The 25,190-nt window shown below is 44.3% G+C and overlaps 1 protein-coding gene across 1 annotated transcript; it reads left to right on the top strand.

The window, feature by feature from the left end:
- Positions 1 to 6,359: 6,359 nt before the first annotated feature.
- Positions 6,360 to 8,121, top strand: LOC135573583 (general transcription factor II-I repeat domain-containing protein 2-like). The gene is made up of 2 exons (XM_065022848.1): positions 6,360 to 7,637; positions 7,818 to 8,121. The coding sequence occupies exon 1, from the start codon at positions 6,431 to 6,433 to the stop codon at positions 7,622 to 7,624; it is 1,194 nt and encodes a 397-aa protein (XP_064878920.1). The 5' UTR covers positions 6,360 to 6,430; the 3' UTR covers positions 7,625 to 7,637; positions 7,818 to 8,121.
- The last annotated feature ends 17,069 nt before the right edge of the window (positions 8,122 to 25,190 follow it).

Here is a 25,190-nt window from a genome sequence, read left to right as displayed (position 1 = left end):
TAAAAAAAAAATCTAACTGCTTCACTTTCCCATGCATCAATGAGTATAGTTAGAAAGACTAAGGTTTAATTTGTCATCTGTGGGCAAAAATCCACTCTTCGGCCATCAGCATCAAATATGTGCCTCCTTCACACTGAAAACCACCTGTAGGTTTGGTGTCCTCATGGTTCTCTAATCTAAATATGCCTACAATATACAATATAACGTGTACTGGATGAGCAACACAGGAGGTGGAGGTGGATAAGCAGTGAAATAACAATTATAAAAGTAACAATAATGTGCCATTTAGCAGATGCGTTCAGCCAAAGCGATTTACAGACATATGTGCATACATTTTACATATGGGTGGTCCCTGGAATCAAACTCGCTATCCTGGGGTTGCAAGTGCCATGCTCTATCAACATCGGAGGAAATGGTAGATTGATGAAAACTACTGTAATGGTGCACATTGACTATTGATTCCAGTGTGGGAACATTGGTTGTTAGTTAATATTCATTGGTTGCCCTCTTGCACCCACAGACCCCTATTGTGGAGTGCAGATGACCCTCGTTTGAGAAAACATGGGCTCTGATTGTACTTTCTAGAGAAATTATAGGTATTCGCTCCAGCCCGGAGCCACCGCCCACTCCCACCACACTTCCATCCCCCAGGAACCCAAAGACCATGGCTGTAAATAACAGCTCCTGCTGAGCCTCTGGACAACAACAACACAGGGCGAGAGGACAACAGCAATATGCCTGTCAATCACCCAGCATGGTGCTTAGTCCAGATCAAGCTCTGCAAAGCCCAATGACTCACGCACGCAACAGGAGAGAGCACCAGCGGAGCATCTAATATGGATTACTGGGCTTTGTTCCATAGAGCACACTCAGTGAGGGTCTCTGTAGGAGAAAACACTTTAGCCTCAGTGCGCTTGAACTCCAGAGCACCTCTTGAACTCCAACATGGAGGATAACACAGTAATAAAAAGCATGTAAGCCAACCATGTAGATCCTGTTGTGTTGAGAGACCAACTCTGCTAACCTGCAAGGAGCCGTGTGTGTGTGTGTGTGTGTGTGTGTGTGTGTGTGTGTGTGTGTGTGTGTGTGTGTGTGTGTGTGTGTGTGTGTGTGTGTGTGTGACAGACATGCATTTTGAGAGCGTGGGAGATCACATTAGCAAGTTTTGTCTGAGCTCAGCTAACCTCCATTATCCATCTGCCCACGCAACCTGTGGGTGACTGTGGAATGCAGAATGTCTGTATTGTACAGTACATACTAGTAAGAATTTCCACTTCACTTAATGAACTCTTACACGTCAGTCACATCAGCAGCGTCCTTGTGTTTTGGTACACCCGAAGTACATTCATTTCCAATGGGACGCTGCATTTGTCTTGCATATATCCAATTTATGCATCTAATTGTATGAGTAGAGTTGAGAGAAATAGTAGTGAAATGTGAATGTTGAACTGTTGTTGCACACTATCCAGTAACATTTTTAATGAAAAAAGTTTGACTTATTTGCCAAGTAGCATAAATGTTATTTCTTCGATAACATCTACAAATGTATTGTGACAGCATATACTATCACCTATAAATATACAGTAGTTGCAAGCAGCAATGAATGAGGGTCACATGATGCAGAAAGGGCACGATCAGTTGGATAACAAAGCAAGCACTGAAACTATCTTCCTTTACGTGCCTTCAGAAAGTATTCAAACCATTGACTTTTTCCACATTTTGTTGTGTTACTCTATTTTGCATAAAGAAATAACCTGCCATTCATCACAAACTTTGTGAATATCTGTGTTTTCCCTCTTCAATATGCAGAAAGACTGCATTTAATCAGTGGACACCACTCAATTCATTACAACACACCTGTTATAATTGTTTTCTTTACTAAAGTAGAGGTTTATTATTATTATTATTGCTGAAGTTACTGCATAGGTGTAAAATAAAATAGCAAGAGATATCACTTGTATAGCCTAAGAAAGCAGCAGAAATGTGCAGAAAGTAGTTTTGAATGCATTGTATTGAAGGGAAACAATAACAGTCTTGAATTGTTTTGGCAACATAGTGATATATTCTTATATACTGTACAATAAGGATTTAAACTACAAAATACTAGTCTTCTCCAACGGTGTTTAAACAACAACAATAGATATGAATAAAATAAGATAATAGATACAACATGTGAAGAACATAAATCAACCAAGTCTAATTAGCACATGTAGGACAGTATGCAAGTGTGTGTGCATGGACTTTGCAGATGTATTTCTCACATGTGCAGCACATAGTATTTGTTTTACAGTCCTTCTTTGGGGGGCATAATTGGCATCTCCTCCTCTTGCCTGCCCCAGCTGCAGCCTCGGGTGGATCAGTACAAGATTCAGCCCCCTGAACAGCTTTCACAAGTGCTGCAGAGGCTGCTGTGCAGTGGAGGTGCTCCCTTCTTTGAATGCATGGGGTTACAAGTGCCTTTTTCAGCTGCTCCAGGAACACCCTCCTCTTGTTTCGCTTATCAGGCATCTAGGTAGGGTTGATCTTGTTCCATATCGCAAAGGCATTGTATGAGGACACATCAATGTTATGGAAGATGACCAGGGGCAAGCAGGCAGTCATGGTCCTGCAGCTGTAAGTTCCAATCACCTTGTCCAGGTTGTCCACACCTCCTTTGTTGTGGTTGAAGTCCAGGATGATGTCTGTCTTCCTGTCCTCACGATCACTGATCTCAGCTGTTATGTGCAGTGTGCTCAGGAAGACCACAGTCTTGTTCCTCTTTGGGAGGTAAGAAACTAGAGTGGTGGTGAGGGTGAAGGTAAACTTTGATGAGAAGGCCTCTCTTCTTACAAGTGCAGGGGGAGCTCAGGCTTGTTCTTTCTAACTGTGCCAACCATGGCGATCTCACTCTTCAGGAGCTGCTGGCTGAGTTCATAAAAGGTGAAGAAATTGTCACACGCTACATTGTGTCCCCTCAGTCCATCTGTCACATCAAGTACAACCCTCATCCCCTGGCTCTTCTCCGGGCCTCCACCGGCTGGCTTCCCTGTATAGACTTGCATCTTCCAAGAGTAGCTGGATTGTGCGTCAGAGGCCAACCATAGCTTGATGCCATACAGCTGGCTCGCTGGGCATATACTCCCGGAAAGTACAGCAACCTTTTGACAAAAGAGATTACTAACAGTAATTAGTATCAGTGTCACAGAAAACAATCACATTCAGGCCCAAGGTTATAGAGGTATGACAGACGCTCCACCCACTTCCCCCAGACCTCTCGTATGGCCGCCAGTTTGTCTCTCACACGTCTCGCCGGTCTTGACTCGCAGTTATCAAAGCGTATCATTCTTGAGAAAGTGTGAAAGACTTTCAGTGGCATCGTGGCACGGTAAATCGCCCTTCCAAATCAAATCAAATGAAATAAAATTTTATTTGTCACATACACATGGTTAGCAGATGTTAATGCGAGTGTAGCGAAATGCTTGTGCTTCTAGTTCCGACAATGCAGTGATAACCAACAAGTAATCTAACTAACAATTCTAAAACTACTGTCTTATACACAGTGTAAGGGGATAAAGAATATGTACATAAGGATATATGAGTGAGTGATGGTACAGAGCAGCATACAGTAGATGGTATCGAGTACAGTATATACATATGAGATGAGTATGTAGACAAAGTAAACAAAGTGGCATAGTTAAAGTGGCTAGTGATACATGTATTACATAAGGATGCAGTCGATGATGTAGAGTACAGTATATACGTATGCATATGAGATGAATAATGTAGGGTAAGTAACATTATATAAGGTAGCATTGTTTAAAGTGGCTAGTGATATATTTACATCATTTCCCATCAATTCCCATTATTAAAGTGGCTGGAGTTGGGTCAGTGTCAATGACAGTGTGTTGGCAGCAGCCACTCAATGGTGGCTGTTTAACAGTCTGATAGCCTTGAGATAGAAGCTGTTTTTCAGTCTCTCAGTCCCAGCTTTGATGCACCTGTACTGACCTCGCCTTCTGGATGATAGCGGGGTGAACAGGCAGTGGTTCGGGTGGTTGATGTCCTTGATGATCTTTATGGCCTTCCTGTAACATCGGGTGGTGTAGGTGTCCTGGAGGGCAGGTAGTTTGCCCCCGGTGATGCGTTGTGCAGACCTCACTACCCTCTGGAGAGCCTTACGGTTGAGGGCGGAGCAGTTGCCGTACCAGGCGGTGATACAGCCCGCCAGGATGCTCTCGATTGTGCATCTGTAGAAGTTTGTGAGTGCTTTTGGTGACAAGCCGAATTTCTTCAGCCTCCTGAGGTTGAAGAGGCGCTGCTGCGCCTTCTTCACGACGCTGTCAGTGTGAGTGGACCAATTCAGTTTGTCTGTGATGTGTATGTCGAGGAACTTAAAACTTTCCACTCTCTACATCACAGAGACTACATGTAGCCTCGCCTCGGGACCTATACACACCTGCTAAGATTAGCAGCCCTATGTAGGCATGCAGGTCAATCTCATCCATCCTTTTCCAGTTGTCTCCATATTCACGGAAACACTCTAAATTTGTCATCTCCAGGATGATTCTTTCGATGGCTGGTGTGATGAACATGTAGAATGTTGAGGTGATGTCCTGGGCAACTGCATGTCTTGTGGGCCCTGGGGTCATCCTTATGACATGTTGGGCTGCTATCCTGCCATGGATGTCATATGGTGACAAGGACCATGTTATTTTGCTGTTCTTTGGCAAAAATTGTCCCTTTCAGCTTGGGGGATTTCTTCTTCATCTGAAGATGATGCATCGTGCTCTGGTTTGTATTCTTCCCCATCTTCTTCTTCAGATTCCTCCTCCTCTTCTAAATCGTTGTTTTCTTGTTCCTCCTGGACTTCTGAAAAAATCAGATCTACGACCTGTTGGGCACTGAAACGTGCACTCATGGCTTCAGCAAAGAGAGAACTGGGGGGACTGTCATCTGCAGCACCTTTATAGACTGACTGCATTCCCCATTAGTAAACAATGCTTTCAAGAAATGTTTATTTTGTCTGAAATTTTTATTTTGTCAGAAATTGTTTTTAATTCTGTGAACTTGAGTTGTGTGGGGTCGTGGAGGAGAGATGCTGCACATGCACAAGCAAGTTTTCTCAATGTGTGTGTGTGTGTGTGTGTGTGCCCTTGTGGTTTTTGTGGTGTGTAAATTATTTTATAACAGCCGGGTCAAAAATGACCCTAAGACAATCTTTGTACCCTGGTGGTGTACAGCTTGTACCCTGGTGGTGTACAACAAATGCGATGTTTCACTTTTTCTAATGTTGAGGTCACTCTAGGAAAAGTTATCAAATGTCAAGTTGAAAATATATAATTTATGGGGTTTTCTCTGCAGTTAAAATAGTGGTGGGTAATGTTTGACCCTTAAGACAACACAAGGGTTAAGTCAAAACTGGAACTCTGCCACTCAGGAGCATTTATTGTCTTCTTGGTAAGCAACTCCAGTGTAGCTTTGGCCTTGGGCTTTAGGTTATTGTCCTGCTGAAAGGTGAATTCATCCCCCAGTGTCTGGTGGAAAGTAGACTGAACCAGATTTTTACCGTGCTTAGCTCCACTACATATATTTGTTATCCTAAAAAAAACTCCCCAGTTGGCTACGTGATATGGCACGTAGCCATATAGCCTACTGAACACTGTAACATGGCCTAATTCAGTGGTCACCAAACTACGGCCCGCGGGCCGGATACGGCCCGTCAGCACATTTGGCCCGGCCCTCTGAACAATACCAGAGACGCTATCGAATTTTTTTCCTATTTGGCCTCCAGAAAAAAAATCCTAGGCCCGGCCCTGTCAAAGAGAGAACGGAATAATGGCGAAAAGGTTAGGTAAGAGAAAAATTGATTCAGAATGCAGGGTATTTAACCTGCAGTGGACAAACAATTTTTTTTTTGTTCAATGCAAAGAAAAGGCTGTTTGTCTCATCTGTCAAGAGACGGTGGCGGTATTCAAAGAATACAATCTTCGCCGACACTATGAATCCCGTCACAAAGACAAGTACGATAGCTTGCAAGGCCAAATACGAGCAGACAAACTCTCAAAGCTAAAAAGTGGACTACTATCTCAGCAGAATACATTTGTCCGCCAAGCTCAGCTGAACCAGGCATCCGTTCGGGCCAGCTTTCGGGTTGCTAAACTGATAGCAAGAAGCGGTAAGCCTTTCACTGACGGAGAGTTTGTTAAGAAATGTATGGATGCTGTCGCGGAGGAGGTGTGTCCCGAGAAGAAAGATGCATTTAATGCCGTAAGTCTGTCGGCGAGTACAATCACCAGACGCGTTGAAGAAATCGGGAGTAATGTATATGCCCAGCTGCAGCAGAAGACGAAAGAATTTGACTTTTTTCATTAGCACTGGATGAGAGCACGGACGTGCAAGACACAGCGCAACTGCTCATTTTTATTCGTGGAGTTAGCGCAAACTTTGAGATATGCGAGGAGCTGGCAGCCCTCCAAAGTCTCAAAGGGACTACAACGGAGAGGATATTTTTGACAAAGTGTGCCAAACCATGGAGAAGTTGGACCTGGACTGGTCAAAGCTAGCTAGCATCACGACTGACGGGGCTCCTAGCATGGTGGGCGAAACTCGCGGTCTAATAGGACGCATGAACCGGGAGTTGGAAAAAAGGGGTCTCACCGCCCCGCTACGAGTCCACTGCCTAATTCACCAGCAAGCACTGTGCTGCAAAGTGTTGAAGTGGGATTCTGTAATGAAGGTTGTGGTGTCGTGCATAAACTTCATCAGAGCAAAGGGACTTAAACACAGGCAGTTCCAAGAATTCCTGTCTGAACTGGAGTCTACGCATGGAGATGTGCTGTACTACACAGAGGTCCGATGGCTGAGCCGGGGCAGAGTTTTGAGGCGTTTTTACGAGCTGCTACCCGAAATTAACGCATTTCTTCATTTAAAAGACAAAACGGTCCCAGAGCTGATCGACCCAGAATGGAAATGGCACCTCACATTTTTAACAGACGTGACAGAAATACTTAACAGCCTTAACTTGCAGCTACAAGGTGAGGGGAAACTCATTTGCGACATGTATTCACACATAAAAGCATTTGAGGTGAAATTAGCGCTGCTTTTGGAACAAGTGAAAAAGCGCAACTTCGTCCATCTTCCTGCTACCCAAAACCTGTCGACAGAGAACCCAGCGGTCCCGTTCCCAGCTGAAAAGTGCGTGGAAGCACTGGAAATGCTGAAGGCGGAGTTCGGTGTGCGATTCAGTGAACTACATGTTCATGCAAAAGAAATCCGTCTTTTTCAGAACCCATTTGTTGCCGACATTGATGAAGCCCAGCCTTCATATCAGTTTGAGTTGGCTGAGTTACAGAACTGTGATGTTCTGAAAGACGCATTCAAGCCCAACAGTCTCATTGACTTCTATGCCGCCCTCCCAAACGACACATATCCAAACATCAAAAAACACGCAATGAAAATGTCCACAGTTTTTGGCAGCACGTATATCTGCGAGAAAACCTTTTCTCGCATGAAACTGCTGAAAACCCCGATGAGATCAAGATTGACAGATGAACATTTGCATCAGTGCTTGAGACTGGCTGTAACTAGAATGGAACCTGATATTCAACTTCTCACCAGCCAGATGCAGGCCCACAGTTCACACTGATGAACATACATAGGTAAGCTCACTTTTCTGACTTGAATGAGTCATTCTGAGCATAAACAAATATAATCATAATAAAATCTACTGGGATAAAATCCATCTTTACAACCATACTGGTAGTGAAATGTATTGTGCTGTGTAGGTGCTGTATCACTTAGTTCAGTTTCTCAAACTGCTTCTTTTGTGGTTTTCACAGGGAAGTTGATGAGAGAGAGAGCTGCAAACAGCGGTGTCTACAAGCCTACTGGAACCTACAAAAGGATTATAAGGAAGGAACACAAGAACTTTAAGAGACTGCTCATATGTGTCAGAGAGATTCTGCTCTGACAACTGAGCTGAACTTTTATCTGTTAAGATTGTGCATGGCACGACAGAAAGTTAATGTTCCATGGCTTTTTTTTCTATGAAGAACCCAGAGAGAGTTATTTAGTTATTATTTATTTCCTGTTTTTTCTGTGAAGAACTCAGAGAGGGTTATTTAGTTATTATTTATTTCATTAATAGTGTTATTATTTGTTTCCTGACTTTTTTTCTGTAAAGAACCTGGAAAGGGTTATTTGGTTATGTGTGGCTTTCTGGAAAACAATAAATTTTTTAAGCTCCCCTACGATCGTCACACTTTTTCTGTTACAAACTGACACCGGCCCCCCATCAGAGAAGGGAAAAGTTATGTGGCCCTCACAGGAAAAAGTTTGGGGACCCCTGGCCTAATTCAACAAAAAATATGATCATCTGTTCTTTCGAAATGCAATTTCTTTGTTTCATAGCCTGCTGAAATGAAATAATATGGATTTTTTTGAGCTGGTTTTTATTTGTGTCAAAAACACGGGGTTTTGAGGATACAGCAACAACAACCAAATCTAACAACATTTCGACTGACTGCAACACCTGTGGCAAATACATGCATTCAGTATAGTTGTGTAATTGCGTAAAATGTTGTGACGCTGCCGGTATGATTGAGGCGTTAGCAGGTAAACTACACTACACACGTTTAAAAAAATAAAATTAAAAAAAGGCAGACAGACAGACAATTATTTGGTTGCCATAGGTGTCACAAACCTCTGAAGAATGAGGGTGACATTTGTCTGGGATCAGTCCCCTAGGGGCATCAATTATCTCAACATACTGTAAATATTTTCAGGTGGATATCCCTCAAATAGAAATCCACTTTCCAGGACCGCTGTTCAAATGTTATTTGGATGAACTGAGGATGATATAAACCATAAAAAATGTATTGCATGTTATTATCTGGACTGTAGGGGTAAAGAAAAAAGGTTAATGAACGAGGACAATGAATGTTGATGCAAAAAATGTCAGCCTAATATGTAGGCTACATTATTCACTGGGGTTCAACATTCCTGGGTATTATGCTGTTATGCACCTATTAGGTGCACAGGTCACATAATGAATGACACAAGAATATGGGCAAGTACATGGGCAAGAATGTTAACCACTCCGTGTATATTTGCATATCAATGCCACAGGGATAGATAAAGCATTTGTAGTGAATTGAAACTTTATTTTGGAGTTACAAATATAGTTGATTAAATGTGGAGTTCTAGCAGGGCGGCCACAGTCTATCAAGGGCTTTTAAGTAGATTGAGTCCTTGATGAGAAAGCCACATCTCTTTCGCAATACTTTGCCGACTCAATACTTTGCCGTTCAACTGTTCCTGTTGGCTTCTCTTCCAGTACCATTGAGTGGGGTGATATCCAGAAAAAATGTGAATGACAATATAATTGTGTTTCAAATTGTTTTTCCATCTCTAATTTAATGTTGGTACCCAATCTGTGTTGTGAAAAGAGAAGAAGCGTGCATTGGCACTGCAGCTGCACAAAACCTCTGTTCTGTGACAACATGCAACCCAAAACACAACACATAATAGGCTACATGTAATAGGCATTTTTATTTACGATGACCTGATGGGAGTGTTAACCCTTTTGTGGTGTTCGGGTCTGTGGGACTCATTTTCAATGTTAACTAAAATAAAATAAAATTTAATTATTTATTTTTTCAACCTAAGACTCATTGGCCTTGTCTCATTTCCTGAACATGTAAAAGAACACATTTTCATTGAGTGCACACACCCCACAAAGTTTTGCCTTGTGCCTTCCTCCTCCCTGGGCCTGTTTTTCAACATTGTCACGACTTCTGCAGAGGTCGGCCCCTCTCCATGATCGACCGGTGTTCGGTGGTCGACGTCACCGGCCTTCTAGCCATCGCCGATCCACTTTTCATTTTCCATTTGTTTTGCCTTTGTCTTACACACCTGGTTTCAATTCCCCAATTACTTGTTCATTATTTAACCCTCTGTGCCCGCATGTCTGTTTGTGAGTAATTGTTTGTATGTAGTACGGAGGGTTAATGTGGGCTCTCTTTACTGTATCGCATTTGTATATTTTGAATAAAGTATGTTTATTTACTCATATCCGACTCCTCTACACCAGCTACACGCAGACCGCATTACAGAATGACTCACCTAGAATGGAGTCAGTAGAGGACGTTGCAGCAGCATGTTGCAACGTCTGGACACCGCCATGGATCGCGTGCTGCAAACAATGAATCGTTGGGAGAGAGGAGAAGGTCATCCAGCCCCTCCACCAGCCCCACTACAGCAGGCCCCACTGTCCACCCCTCCTTCACCTGGTCCCAGCGGGATTCGGCTCGCGCTCCCGAGGGAGTATGATGGGACGGCTGCCGGATGCCAGGGGTTCCTACTCCAGCTGGAGCTCTACCTGGCGACCATCCACCCGGCTCCTTCGGGATGTGAGAGAGTGTCCACCCTTGTCTCCTGCCTCTCAGGCAAAGACCTGGAGTGGACCATTACACAGAGTTCACCAGCCGTTTTCGGGCAGTTTTTTAGCACCCGCCTGAGGGTAGAGCGGCGGGTGAACATCTGTTCCACGTGAGGCAGGGGATAAGGAGCGCACAGGATTTCGCTTTGGACTTCCGGACCCTAGCTGCCAGCGTGGGATGGAACGATGGGGTCCTGATCGATCACTACCGGTGGGAGTTGGCCTGCCGAGACACCACCCTCACGCTGGACCAGCTGGTGGACCTGTCCATCCGGCTGGACAACCTGCTAGCTACCCGCGGAGGTCCGGATCGGAGCCTGTCAGTTCCATCCCCCAGCACCTCCGCTCGGACGCCCATGGAGCTGGGAGGTGCTGCGCTTAGGGCGACCGGAGGAGGAGCCATTCCCTGCACCATCTGTGGCCGCAGAGGGCACACTGCTGATCGGTGCTGGGGAGGTTCCTCAGGGAGTCTAGGCAGCAGGCAGGGCATTATCGTGTCGCCCCAGGTGAGTCGGCACCAGACTCACCCAGAGCCCCGTTGCCCACATGTTGTTTATCAAATTTCCTGAGTTTTCCACGCATTCCCAGCATAAGGCGCTCGTAGATTCAGGCGCAGCTGGGAATTTTATTGACTGTTCATTTGCCCATAGTTTAGGGTTTCCCCTTGTTCCTGTGGATATGCCCTTCCCTGTGCATATCAGGGAGGTGTGTATGGGTTTCCATCGGTGCGAAGGTGGAAAGTCCTGACCAGTCCCTTCCTTATTGATTCTCCTGCGTTTCCCGTGGTGCTGGGCCTACCATGGTTGGCCTGTCATGATCCCACTATTTCGTAGCTACAGGGGGCTCTCAAGGGGTGGTCACGAGAGTGCTCAGGGAGGTGTGTATGGGTTTCCATCGGTGCGACTAAGGTGGAAAGTCCTGACCAGGTCTCCACCGTGCGCATCCCCTTAGAATATGCCAATTTGGCTCTCGCCTTCTGTAAGAAGAAGGCGACTCAATTACCACCCCATCGACGGGGGGATTGTGGTAGACGCAGCACTTCCCAGGAGTCACGTGTATCCTCTGTCACAGGAGGAGACGGCGGCTATGGAAACATATGTGTCCGAATCCCTGGGGTAGGGATATATTCGGCCCTCCACTTCACCTGCCTCCTCGAGTTTCTTTTTTGTGAAGAAGGATGGATGTCTGCGCCCTTGTATTGACTATCGGGGTATAAATCAGATCAGGAGGTACAGCTACCCGCTGCCTCTTATCGCCAGTGCGATCGAGTCAATGCACGGAGCGCGCTTCTTCACCAAATTGGATCTCAGGAGCGCTTACAACCTGGTGCGTATCCGGGAGGAAGACGAGTGGAAGACGGCATTTAGTACCACCTCAGGGCACTATGAGTACCTCATCATACCGTACAGGTTGATGAATGCTGCATCTTCCAGGCCTTTGTTGACGAGATTTTCCGGGACCTGCATGGGCAGGGTGTAGTGGTGTATATCGACGACATTCTGATATACTCTACTACACACGCCGAGCATGCGTCCCTGGTGCACAGGGTGCTCAGTCAACTGTTGGAGCATGACCTGTACGTCAAGGCTAAGAAATGTCTCTTCTTTCAACAGTCCGTCTCCTTCCTAGGGTACCGCATTTCCACGTCAGGGGTGGAGATGGAGAGTGAATACATTTCAGCCCGTGTGTAATTGGCTGAGGCTGACCACTTTTGGTCACCTGAAGGCTCTGTTTACCTTTGCTCCCGTGCTGGCTCATCCGGATCCCTCTTTAGCATTCATAGTGGAGGTGGAAGCATCTGAGGCTGGGATAGGAGCCATGCTCTCTCAGCGCTCGGGCACATCACCAAAGCTCCGCCCTTGTGCTTTCTTTTCGAAGAAGCTCACCACGGCAGAGCAAAACTATGATGTGGGGGACCGGGAGCTGTTGGCTGTTGTCAAGGCTCTGAAGATGTGGAGACATTGGCTTGAGGGGGCTAAACACCCCCCCATCTGGAGTACATCCGGGAGGCGAGGAGACTGAACCCTCGCCAGGCAAGGTGGGCCATGTTCTTTACCCATTTTGTTTTCACTCTGCCCTACAGACCAGGTTCCCAGAATGCTAAGGCAGGCGCACTGTCCCAGATGTATGGCACAAAGGAGCGGTCCATGGATCACACTCCCATACTTCCGGCCTCTTGCCTGGTGCCACTGGTGGTGTGGGAGCTGGATGCGGATATCGAGCGGGCGTTACGCACAGAGCTGGGCACCTGTACGTTCCGTCTGCTGTCCGTGACCGATTGATCTATTGGGCCCACACGTCACCCTCTTCTGGTCACCCTGGCATCGGTCGGACGGGATGGGACAAGTTGGTGGACCGCCTTCCCCTTTTTTTTACAACCCTGGGCCCAACGTTACTGTTGATGAGCAGCTTATTCCATTTAGGGGCCGCTGCCCCTTCAGGCAGTACATACAGTCTAAACCGGCAAAATACGGAATCAAGATCTGGGCTGCCTGTGTTGCTGCTTCATCATATGATTGGGAACTTGGAAGTGTGTACAGGGAAGCCAGATGGAGGATCCCCTGAGAAGAACCAATGGATGTGGTTTGTCCTGGATGTGACACAGGGACTCCGTGTCCACAACATCACATGCAATAACTTTTTTACTTTGCGCCAGTTGAGACAAGAGCTCCTCAAGAGGAAGCTGGCGATGGTAGGAACAGTATGAAAACAAACCAGAGCTCCCACCTCAACTTTTGAATACACTGAACAGGCCTATCAATTCCTCTAAGTTTGTGTTCACGAATGACACGTCCCTAGTGTCCTACGGGCCAAAGAAAGGCAAAAATGTGGTACTCATGAGTACGCTGTATATTGATGGGAGAATCTGCGGCCAGGAACATCAAAAACCATAAATCAATGACACAATAGGAGAGGTGGACAAGACAAACTAGTGACTGGCTACAGCTGCAAACGAAGAGCCCTGTGCTGGCAACTTGGGAAATTTTTCAATAACTTGGACATCTCGGCGTACAACGCATTTGTCATCTGGATGGCGTTGAACACAGATTGAAACAGAGGAAATCTCCAGAGGAGACGGATCGTTCTCGAGGAGCTGGGCAAGGCATTGGTAAGAGAACAAAGGAATTTCTTCCACCTTGAGGTCCGAACAACGTTTACGTTCTGGAGAAGGTATAAAAGATCGGTGAAGAATCCAGCTACGAACTGGTCCGTTTGTTACAACTTGGGAAAGCTCATGGGAGACTGTGCGGCCACATTACCATAACGCTGTTTATATAATAGCCTCAGATATGAGGTTTATATCTAATTGTTGTATAAGATGAATGAGTGAGGATGATACTGTTTATAAAATTGTGTAATGTGATTTTGGACTGTTTAATGAAGGAAACTCCATTTCCCTTTTGAGTTGAACTAAATCAGAGGACCGCCCATGAGCCCAGTTAGGGTCAGGCATCCTGGGACAGCCCCTTTTCTGCAATTCCGAATAAAACCCAACTTTGAGAAATTCAAAGTAGACCATGTTTCTCTCAATTACAGGAGGACAAAGGTTGCAGACCATTGCTGAATCTTTTAACCATACCACGTGTTTAAACTCTTAGACTATCGATACCGACAGAATAAGAACAAGTCCTTGATATTAATTACTAGTCTGCAGCTAGGAATTCGGTATCATTGAACGCGAAGAACGACATCCGCTGAAACATCTATTCTATAATGAAACGAATGAATGTTACTCTGAACGATCCATCCTAACCACAGAGAGAGAGAGAGAGAGAGAGAGAGAGAGAGAGAGAGAGAGAGCACGAAAACTCTCCAACAGAAACTAACTTTTCAACAGCGATCAAGACGACACACTGAGCGTAAATATATATATTGATTGCAATTGTTCCCAAATGAGTGAGCGTTCATGTGCAAAGGATTAGCATTTCAATTGTTATAATTATTAACTCTGTAGTGACTTCTCAGACGACCCCCACTTCCCTTTTGTCTAACAAGCCGTCGTGCCGGTTTAGCACACTAGGGCACATTCTCCTATCATTTCTTGTAACCATATTACTTTGTTTGTTTTGTTTATGCATTTCTGTGAATTACTTAGTTAGTAATAAATAAATGACTTAAGACAATTGATGTATGGATGACTCATAGTGAACCAACAATTTACGACGTTTGGAATGAGACTAACGTGAGGTTAAGTAAATAATTCATTAATTAGAAGACTATGGATCAGATATGAACATATCTGAAAGGTTATATTAGGAAATTATAACTTTGTAATCTGAATATTTTCCTTGGTGCCCCGACTTCTTAGTTAATTACAGTTACATGATTATTCAGTTTGATCGCGTAATACTTATTACAGAGAATCTTTGATAAAAACTAAAAGTCTTCATTTAATGATAGTAAAGACATGACATAACATTTGTCCTTCTTCAATAGTGATGAAAACCTTGTTAACTTTATATTTGTTTTGAGATAAACATGATTTATTCCATCCATGTCTTGATTATATTAGATTTTTGTTTACATAAATCAGATTTGATCAATACATTTTTTTTATATCGCTTTTATTGATAAATGTGATCTAGCAGAGGTAAATGGCAAATATCAACCATGTATGCTGTCTATATTGCTTGTAATTGATACTTGTAATTGATACTTGTAATTGATACTTGTAATTGATACTTGTAATTGATAAGTCAACATCTAAGTATTACGTTTTTTACAAATTGTTATTGCTGTATTGTTTTAAAAACCCAATAACGTTGTGGGTCCATCAGACCTGTTAATATTGGGTGAATAACAAAAACATGAACTCCACACAAGTGTTAACCTCAGGTAGATGTGTAATCCATTGTACTTCAGGGCTGTTTTTGCCACAGCAAGCCCCTGTTTGTGCACTGTTCTCAAATGTTTTTACCTACAAAGTGAAGACGCTGCCAGGATATGACCAAATATTGCTTTTTGTGGAGCTTTGATAAATTCAAATGAATTAATCTATCACATACTGACTGTCATTGTGTGAAAGGGGAGAAACAAAAAAAGTCCCATTTATGAGCGGAGGGAAGGGAATGTACAGTTTTGTGTAACGATGTACCATTTACTGAACACATATATCAACTAACTAGAGAGAGATGTGTGTATATATAATATCTCGAATAGTGATATTTTTGTGGCCTCATGTTCATATAATCTAGAGAGCCGTATGTTAAAATATCATATTCCTCTTACTGGTTTTAAACACTTAGCCTAACCATGGGAGGCTATGGAAATGATTGAAAGGTGGTGGTACTGGACACATTTTAACTGTGAGTGACCTGACCTGCAGATCGTAGGTAGGATTAAGCCCTACATGGCTGGGGGGGAAGAGCAGCCCATTGGCCCTGGAGAAACATCCATTCGCCACCCCTTTGGAATTACCCCACGGATTCTCCCCAAACCCGCACGGCTTCAGACACATCTGAGAGGGGATTATTATGGGACCTGAGAACAAGGTCAAAGACTTATGGAAGAACACAGAGTAAGTTAAGTTTAACTTCCACTTTATCCCTGAGCCTCTGGAATACTTGGGAGAGAGTTGAGGCCGACTCTGGTGAAAGCTCCCCCGCCGGCACGCAAGGGTTTACTTTTGATGTTAAATCCTTGAAAGCTGTTTCTTTAGCTGGGGATTAGTGCATGGAGAGCTAGGCTTACCATGCTCCAGCTAATAAAGATGACACATCTAACACAGGTGCTCTTACATACAGCCGTCTGGGAACAGTGCTTACCAAGTTCCACTAATTATGAACAACTCACTTAGCTTCAGTTGGTAGAAGAATAGGCAGATATTTGTACTTTTATGCAAATTATGCAGTAATAAAATGTTGAAAAGTCCTGAGCCTTTGTATTTGTATTGTATTATTGGGACTATACTTTTTTTGTGCATGGAGTATGGACAGACAGACAGACAGACAGACAGACAGACAGACAGACACACACGTAGGCTATACATGCACACACACTGATATGCTGACAAATACATCACCCAAGCTCTCACCACATTCAGACAATACTGTGTACTCAGTTTCCCAGGCTCGGGTCCCCTCACCCTATCCTGAGAGAGTGACAGTTACGAAGTGTGTCCATTACGGTCCATAAACGTCCATTACAGTTACTGATTAGTCTCCACACCTGCGCTCGCTCGGGGGACTGTTGTAGCTAATGATTCTATGGCAGCATGCATACAAAACTGACACCACGATTCATCTGCACGGCCAAATCCCAAAGGTTAATAGGTAATTCAAGAGAACACTCGCCCCTCTGAATGTCTGAAATGATTCCCTCCCCTCTCTGATTCCACTGAATGAATAGCTTAAGGAATAAACTATTCAATCTAGTCACTACACCCTTCCAACCATAGAGAACAATAAATATGTATTTTTTTATTGCTTATTGGCAGACACCCTAGCCAAAATGTAATACCAGTATATTTCACTTTGGATATCCCATATTTGTGAACAATGCGATCATTATCAGCGCAATAAATGATATTTCAACCGAAGACAATTCCAACCAACCTCGCTGGTTTAACTGTAGACTTTTACCCAATAACACAGTCACATAAATTCTTTCGTACAAGAACACTGCTTTGAGCTCATTGGTAAATTGGAGGGTAAGTAGTTCAGATGGGGAGAACCCTCAAGCTGTCATGGTGATGGTGGTTGTACCTCCTCGGATATAATAGGTTAATACAGCAGAGTGTGGCTGTCATGGTGATGGTGGTTATACCTCCTCGGATATAATAGGTTAATACAGCAGAGTGTGGCTGTCATGGTGATGGTGGTTGTAAATCATCAGATGTAATAGATTAATACAGCAGATTGTGGCTGTCATGGTGATGGTGGTTATACCTCCTCGGATATAATAGGTTAATACAGCAGAGTGTGGCTGTCATGGTGATGGTGGTTGTACCTCCCCGGATATAATAGGTTAATACAGCAGAGTGTGGCTGTCATGGTGATGGTGGTTGTACCTCCTCGGATATAATAGGTTAATACAAGCAGAGTGTGGCTGTCATGGTGATGGTGGTTGTACCTCCTCGGATATAATAGTATAATACAGCAGAGTGTGGCTGTCATGGTGATGGTGGTTGTACCTCCTCGGATATAATAGGTTAATACAGCAGAGTGTGGCTGTCATGGTGACGGTGGTTGTACCTCCTCGGATATAATAGGTTAATACAGCAGAGTGTGGCTGTCATGGTGATGGTGGTTGTACCTCCTCGGATATAATAGGTTAATACAGCAGAGTGTGGCTGTCATGGTGATGGTGGTTGTACCTCCTCGGATATAATAGGTTAATACAGCAGAGTGTGGCTGTCATGGTGATGGTGGTTGTACCTCCCGGATATAATAGGTTAATACAGCAGAGTGTGGCTGTCATGGTGATGGTGGTTGTACCTCCTCGGATATAATAGGTTAATACAGCAGAGTGTGGCTGTCATGGTGATGGTGGTTGTACCTCCCCGGATATAATAGGTTAATACAGCAGAGTGTGGCTGTCATGGTGATGGTGGTTGTACCTCCTCGGATATAATAGGTTAATACAGCAGAGTGTGGCTGTCATGGTGATGGTGGTTGTACCTCCTCGGATATAATAGGTTAATACAGCAGAGTGTGGCTGTTATGGTGATGGTGGTTGTACCTCCTCGGATATAATAGGTTAATACAGCAGAGTGTGGCTGTCATGGTGATGGTGGTTGTACCTCCTCGGATATAATAGGTTAATACAGCAGAGTGTGGCTGTCATGATGATGGTGGTTGTAAATCATCAGATGTAATAGATTAATACAGCAGAGTGTGGCTGTCATGGTGATGGTGGTTGTAAATCATCAGATGTAATAGATTAATACAGCAGATTGTGGTCGTCAGCACCAGAGATTAAAATCACCACATCACTATTGCAAAATCGAATACAAAGTTGAAAATGCAAAACACAATCTGGAACAATAAAATGTGACTTTAGAGCATTGGATATGATCCACAGCTGCTGATTCATCGTACAGGAGCTAAATACCAAAACATGATCTAACTAAGTGCTGTATGTAAGCTTGGAAGGGGTTTTGAATTCCTCCACTTGAAGAATTTTTACAAATGTTTAGAGGATGTACTTGTGGTGTTCTGCCTCAGACTGAGAGCAATCCAACTGCAAGTGCTTGTCGATAAGACATATTCAGGAAATTTGAAGTCATGGTTACAGTTGTTTTGGTCAACAGGTAGGCCTATCTACTGAGAAATGTGGTCCCCAAAACATGAGTACCAACCATACCAACACAAGTGTTGGCTCAGTGAGCTAGGGGAAAGTGGACTGGGAAAGAAAAAAATATCCTATGAGTTCAAATCATTAAAAGCTGACTTGAGACAGAAGCCTTTGGAATGTACTATTAAACAGTACACAGTCTTGACGTAGCATTTTAGTATTCTCCTTTTGATTTTTCTATTTTTAAGAGAATAACTCTAAATTGCAATGTATTGCATCACATCATGAGACTCAGTTCCGAAAAAAACAAAAAAACAAGGCAGTGTGTTGGGTTACGGGGCGATGTCATCAGACATAGAAAAAGGGCTGCTAGGGAAGGGAGCCGAGAGGCAGTACGCCATAGGGATGAACTGATCTTGTGTTACTGAGACATGTCATCAGCAGACAGGCGGTAGGGATCCACTGACCAGATTCTGTCTCGCTGCTGGGGGTCTGTGTGTGCCTCTGGCGTCACCATAGCTGATACAACAGTTCCAATCTGTACCAACAAAACAGCCTTAATGAGAGCCTCACACACACAAGGTCGGTCATAACGAGACAACCAGAAAATACAACCTGTGAGATGAGCTGTTGCGGGAGGGGTGTGGAGGTGTAGTCATGCTGTGTGTGTCTGTGTGTGTTGGTGGAGGGGGGGGGCACATGAACATGTGTGCATGAGGAAGAGAGGAGGGAACACATTGTGCAGTGGTATTCTGTGAATCACAAACAAAGCTGTTTGATTATGCCTTTGTTCAGAGAGAGGACATGAGTTTGCCATTTCAGCACACAATCTATCATTGCAATATAGAAAAGGAGGATGGATTTTCTACATGACAAATGTCTGATTGTCTTTTGCAATGTGTGTTAGGGGTGTAAAAGAGGGGGTGGGTGGGGGGGGGGCAATGCAAATAGTCTGGGTAGTCATTTGATTAGATGTTCAGGAGTGATATGGCTTGGGGGTAGAAGCTGTTTAGAAGCCTCTTGGACCTAGACTTGGTGCTCCGGTACTGCTTGCCATGCGGTAGCAGAGAGACCTGTCTATGACTAGGGTGGCTCAAGTCTTTGACAGTTTTCAGGGCCTTCCTCTGACACCGTCTGGTATAGAGGTCCTGGATGGTCGGAAGCTTGGCCCCAGTGATGTACTGGACCGTACGCCCTCTGTAGTGCCTTGCAGTCAGAGGCTGAGCTGTTGCCACACCAGGCAGTGATGCAACCAGTCAGGATGCTCTCGTTGGTGCAGATGTGGAACCTTTTGAGGATCTGAGGACTAATGCCAAATCTTTTCAGTCTCCTGAGGGGGAACAAGTTTTGTCATGACCTCTTCACGACTGTCTTGGTGTGCTTGGACCATGTTACTTTGTTGGTGATGTGGACACCAAGGAACTTGAAGTTCGCATCCTGCTCCACTGCAGCCCCGTCGATTAGAATGGGGGCGTGCTCGGTCCTCCTTTTCCTGTAGTTCACAATCATCTTCATTGTCTTGATCAAGTTGAGGGAGAGGTTGTTGTCCTTGCTCCACGCGGCCAGGTCTCTGACCTCCTCCCTATAAGCTGTCTCGTCTTTGTCAGTGATCAGCCCCACCACTGTTGTGTCATCGGGAAACTTAAGTGTTGGAGTGTTGGAGTCGTACCTGGCCATGCAGTCTTGGGTGAACAGGGAGTACAGGAGGAGACTTAGCACGCACCCGTGAGGGGCCCCCGTGTTGAGGATCAGCGTGTTGGATGTGTTGTTACCTACCCTTACCACCTGGGAGTGGCCCGTCAGAAAGTCCAGGATACAGTTACGGAGGGAGGTGTTTAGTCCCAGGGTCGTTAGCTTAGTGATGAGCTTCGAAGGCACTATGGTGTTGAACGCTGAGCTGTAGTCAATGAATAGCATTCTCACATAGGTGCTCCTTTTGTCCAGGTGGGAAAGGGCAGTGTGGAGTGCAAGAGAGATTGCATAATCTGTGGATCTGTTAGGGCGGTATGCAAATTGGAGTGGGTCTAAGGTTTCTTGGATGATGGTGTTGATGTGAGCCATGAACAGCCCTTCAAAGCACTTCATGGCTACAGAGTGAGTACTACGGGTCGGTAGTCATTTAGGCAGGTTACCTTATTGTTCTTGGGCAAAGGGACTATGGGGGTCTGCTTGAAACATGTTGGTATTACAGAGGTTGAACATGTCAGAGAAGACACTTGCCAGTTGGTCAGCGCATGCTCACACTACATGTTCTGGTAACCACTGATGTTCTCATGCATGTTTCAGTGTTACTTGCCTCGAAGTGAGCATAGAAGTTATTTTGCTCGTCTAGTAGGCTTGTGTCACTGGGCAGCTCTCAGCTGTGCTTCCCTTTGTAGGTGTAGTAAGATTCAATCTTAGTCCGGTATTGACTCTTTGCCTGTTTGATGGTTCGTCGGAGTTCATAGCAAGATTTCTTATAAGCTTCCTGGTTAGAGTCCCACTCCTTTTAAAAAAAATTTTTTTATTTATTTTTTATTTACCCCTTTTTTCTCCCCAATTTCATGGTATCCAATTGTTGTAGTAGCTACTATCTTGTCTCATCGCTACAACTCCCGTACGGGCTCGGGAGAGACGAAGGTTGAAAGTCATGCGTCCTCCGATACACAACCCAACCAGCCGTACTGCTTCTTAACACAGCGCACATCCAACCCGGAAGCCAGCCGCACCAATGTGCCGGAGAAAACACTGTGTACCTGGCAACCTTGGCTAGCGCTCACTGCACCCGGCCCGCCACAGGAGACGCTGGTGCGCGATGAGATAAGGACATCCCTACCGACCAAGCCCTCCCTAACCCTGACGACGCTAGGCCAATTGTGCGTCGCCCCACGGACCTCCCGGTCGCGGCCGGTTACGACAGAGCCTGGGCGCGAACCCAGGGACCCTGATGGTACAGCTGGCATTGCAGTACAGCGCCCTTAACCACTGCGCCACCCGGGAGGCCCGAGTCCCACTCCTTAAAAGCGGCAGCTCAACCCTTTAGCTCAGTGTGGATGTTGCCTGTAATCCATGGCTTCTGGTTGGGGTATGTACGTACGGTCACTGTGGGGACAACATCATCAATGCACTTATTGATTTAGCCAGTGACTGATGTGGTGTACTCCTCAATGCCATCGGAAGAATCCTGGAACATATTCCAGTCTGTGCTAGCAAAGCAGTTCTGCAGGTTAGCATCTGCTTCATCTGACCACTTTTTTATTGGCCGCGTCACTGGTGCTTCCTGCTTTAATTTTTGCTTGTAAGCAGGAATCAGGAGGATAGAATTATGGTCAGATTTGCCAAATGGAGGGCGAGGGAGAGCTTTGTACGCATCTCTGTGTGTGGAGTAAAGATGGTCTAGAGTTTTTTTCCCTCTGGTTGCACATTTAATAACATGCTGATGGAAATTTGGTCAAACGGATTTAAGTTTCCCTACATTAAATTCCCAGGCCACTAGGAGCGTCACCTCTGGATGAGTATTTTCCTGTTTGCTTATGGCAGTATACAGCTCTTTGAGTGCGGTCTTAGTGCCAACGTCAGTGTGTTGGTATGTGGACTGCTACGAAATATGCAGATGAAAACTGGGTAGATAGTGTGGTTTACAGCTTATCATGAGATACTTTATCTCAGGCGAGCAAAACCTTGAGACTTCTTTAGATATCGTACACCAGCTTTTGTTTACAAATATACATAGACCGCCACCCCTTGTCTTACCAGTGGCTGCTGTTCTATCCTGCCGATACAGTGTAAAACCCGCCAGCTGTATGTTGTTCATGTCGTCGTTCAGCCACGACTCGGTGAAACATAAGATTTTACCGTTTTTAATTTCCCGTTGGTAGTTTAATCTTGCTCTTCGGTCATCGATTTTATTTTCCAATGATTGCATGTTTGCCAATAGAACGGAGGGCAGTGGGGGTTTACTCGCTCACCTATGAATTCTCAAAGGGCAGTTTAACCTCCGCACCTTTTTCTCTGTCTTTTCTTCACGCAAATGACAGGGATTTGGGCCTGTTCCCGGGAAAGCCGTTTTTCCTTCACGTCAGACTTGTCAGATTTGTTATTAAAGGAAAAAGCTTCTTCCAGTTCGTGGTGAGTAATTGCTGTTCTGATGTCCAGAAGTTCTTTTCGGTCATAAGAGACCATAGCAGCAACATTATGTACACAATCATTTTAAACAAATTACAAACAACACAAAAAAAGAGTTTGTTGGGAGCACGTAAAACATCAGCCATCCTCTCCGGTGCCATTATACAAAGGGCTATTTCATACAAAAGTGCTTTGTCAATTTCTTTAAAATGTACGATTCAACAATCTGAAGGGAATTCAAGAGTTTGTGTTTATGTTTCATTTTACAGTTTGCTGCAACTTTCTCATAATGATACAGATCATTACACTGTAAAATGTTAACTACATCATAGTTACTTAATAATGGCTAATGTGTTTGTTTGTTTCTGCTCTCTCAAACCTAGTGTGCGGGACATTCTGGGAATGGGTGTGTGCATTCAACTGGAGGAATGAGAAGGGTTTCATATGTCTGCACATTGGTATTTACGTGCATATAGGTGTATGCATGTGATTGGAGACCTTATGTAATTACATTTTTTAGACTGACTCAGGGTCTCCGGTTGCCATTTAATTAGCTCATAAATCAATTGCAGCCTGTAGTTGAACTCCTGTTGGAGTGCTTCCACACAAAGTGAGTAAGACTTATTTATTACGGAAGAACCTGGTCTTGAACTGTTGAGATAACTAGCACTGCATCAACTGTTGGTTCATTGTCGAATCCTTCAAAAGTGGGACACATAAAATGCCATCCGGCTCCCACATCTAAACGTGTTTTATGCCAAATAACTGGTAAGTTACTGTCACGTTCGTTGTAAGGAGGAGACCAAGGCGCAGCGTGATATGCGTACATTCTTCTTTAATAAAGAACAAAACACTGAACAAACTAACGATACGTGACGCTAATATGGATAGTGCAGACAGGTAACTAAACATAGAACAAGAACCCACAAATACCCAAGGGAAATGGCTACCTAAATATGGTCCCCAATCAGAGACAACGATAAACAGCTGCTTCTGATTGGCAACCATATCAGGCCACCATAGACATACATATACCTAGACCTACAAAACCCCTAGATATACAAAAACCCTAGACAAGACAAAACTAGCATACCCACCCTAGTCACACCCTGACCTAACCAAAATAATAAAGAAAACAGAGATAACTAAGGTCAGGGCGTAACAGTTACTGTGCAAAGTCATTTTCAGTTGTTACTTAAGAAATTTAATTTGCACTTGTATTTTAACTGGACAATTTATTTCTGAGATGACACATTTGTCATGATTATGGAGCCGCTGTCTCTTAGATGTGGTAATGGTGTAGCCAGAACTAACAGATTGTATCACACACTTCATTTCAGATATTCATCATATCAAAACTAAAATATAGTTAGACAAATAAATGCTAAGTAATGTCTTTGTCAGGGTTATAAACATATATTCTATGAAATGGCGTAATAGCATTACTGGTATTTCACGAGCTGAATCTCTATTGACAGTAATCCAAAAGTTATCTAAGGTATTTTCATATAAAGACATGAACAATATAGTTGCCATTCCACCTAAATGAACAGATTGACACCACAGGCGGCTGGTGGTACCTTAATTGGGTAGGTCAGGCTCATAGTAATGGCTGGAACGGAATCAATGAAATGGTATCAAACCCATCAAACAGATGTTTTCCATGTGTTTGATACCACTCCATTTACACCATTCCAGACGTTATTGTGAGCCGTCCTCAACTCAGCCTCCTGTGCTTGACATTATGATTCCTCTGACAGCTATTATTGTGCTCAGAAAGAAAAACAGTTTACCTTTTAGAACTATTCTGAATAAAAACTGTGGGAGCATAATGCCATAGTGCCCTCTATTGACAACCTGAGGTAAAATGTCATTACGGTTCCAGGAAGCTAAGCATCAGTATGTTATCAAATTTAGCATGAATTCAACATTCTCATGGCCTCAATATCCATTAATTCAGTCACCAGCCTGATTTATTCAGTCACCACCCTCATCAATTGGTCTGAAACCATTTAACTCAATCCTCACAATGTCTCCCACCTGACCACACCCAATAATTTACTGATCACACACTCACATACCACCTTAAACTGGGCCATGACAAGTCAGTCAACCTCTCTCAACTTCTCTGTTGTTCCCTGCCTCATGTGACTCAACAGTCCTCCACCCCTCCTCTCACCACTCATTGTCCGTGTCTGAATACCCATACTAGCGTAGTACATTCTTAAACTGCCTAATATATACTAATCGTTGCATACTTTTTAGCACATACTGTTTTAGAAAAAGTAGTATGCCATGGCCGCAAGGCAGTAGCAGCTCCTTACTGGCTGAGTTGGTGGGGTTGGGTTCAGTGATGATGGATTTTTCCAAATTCAACAGACATGCATCGCATTAACCAAACAGATAATAGCTCACATCCAATTTGATTAATTTC

The sequence above is a fragment of the Oncorhynchus nerka genome, linkage group LG10 (genome assembly GCF_034236695.1).
Source record: "Oncorhynchus nerka isolate Pitt River linkage group LG10, Oner_Uvic_2.0, whole genome shotgun sequence".
In the NCBI taxonomy this organism is placed as follows: domain Eukaryota; kingdom Metazoa; phylum Chordata; class Actinopteri; order Salmoniformes; family Salmonidae; genus Oncorhynchus; species Oncorhynchus nerka.
The sequence above is the reverse complement of the archived record's forward strand: the minus strand, read 5'-3'. Positions and strand labels throughout refer to the sequence as shown.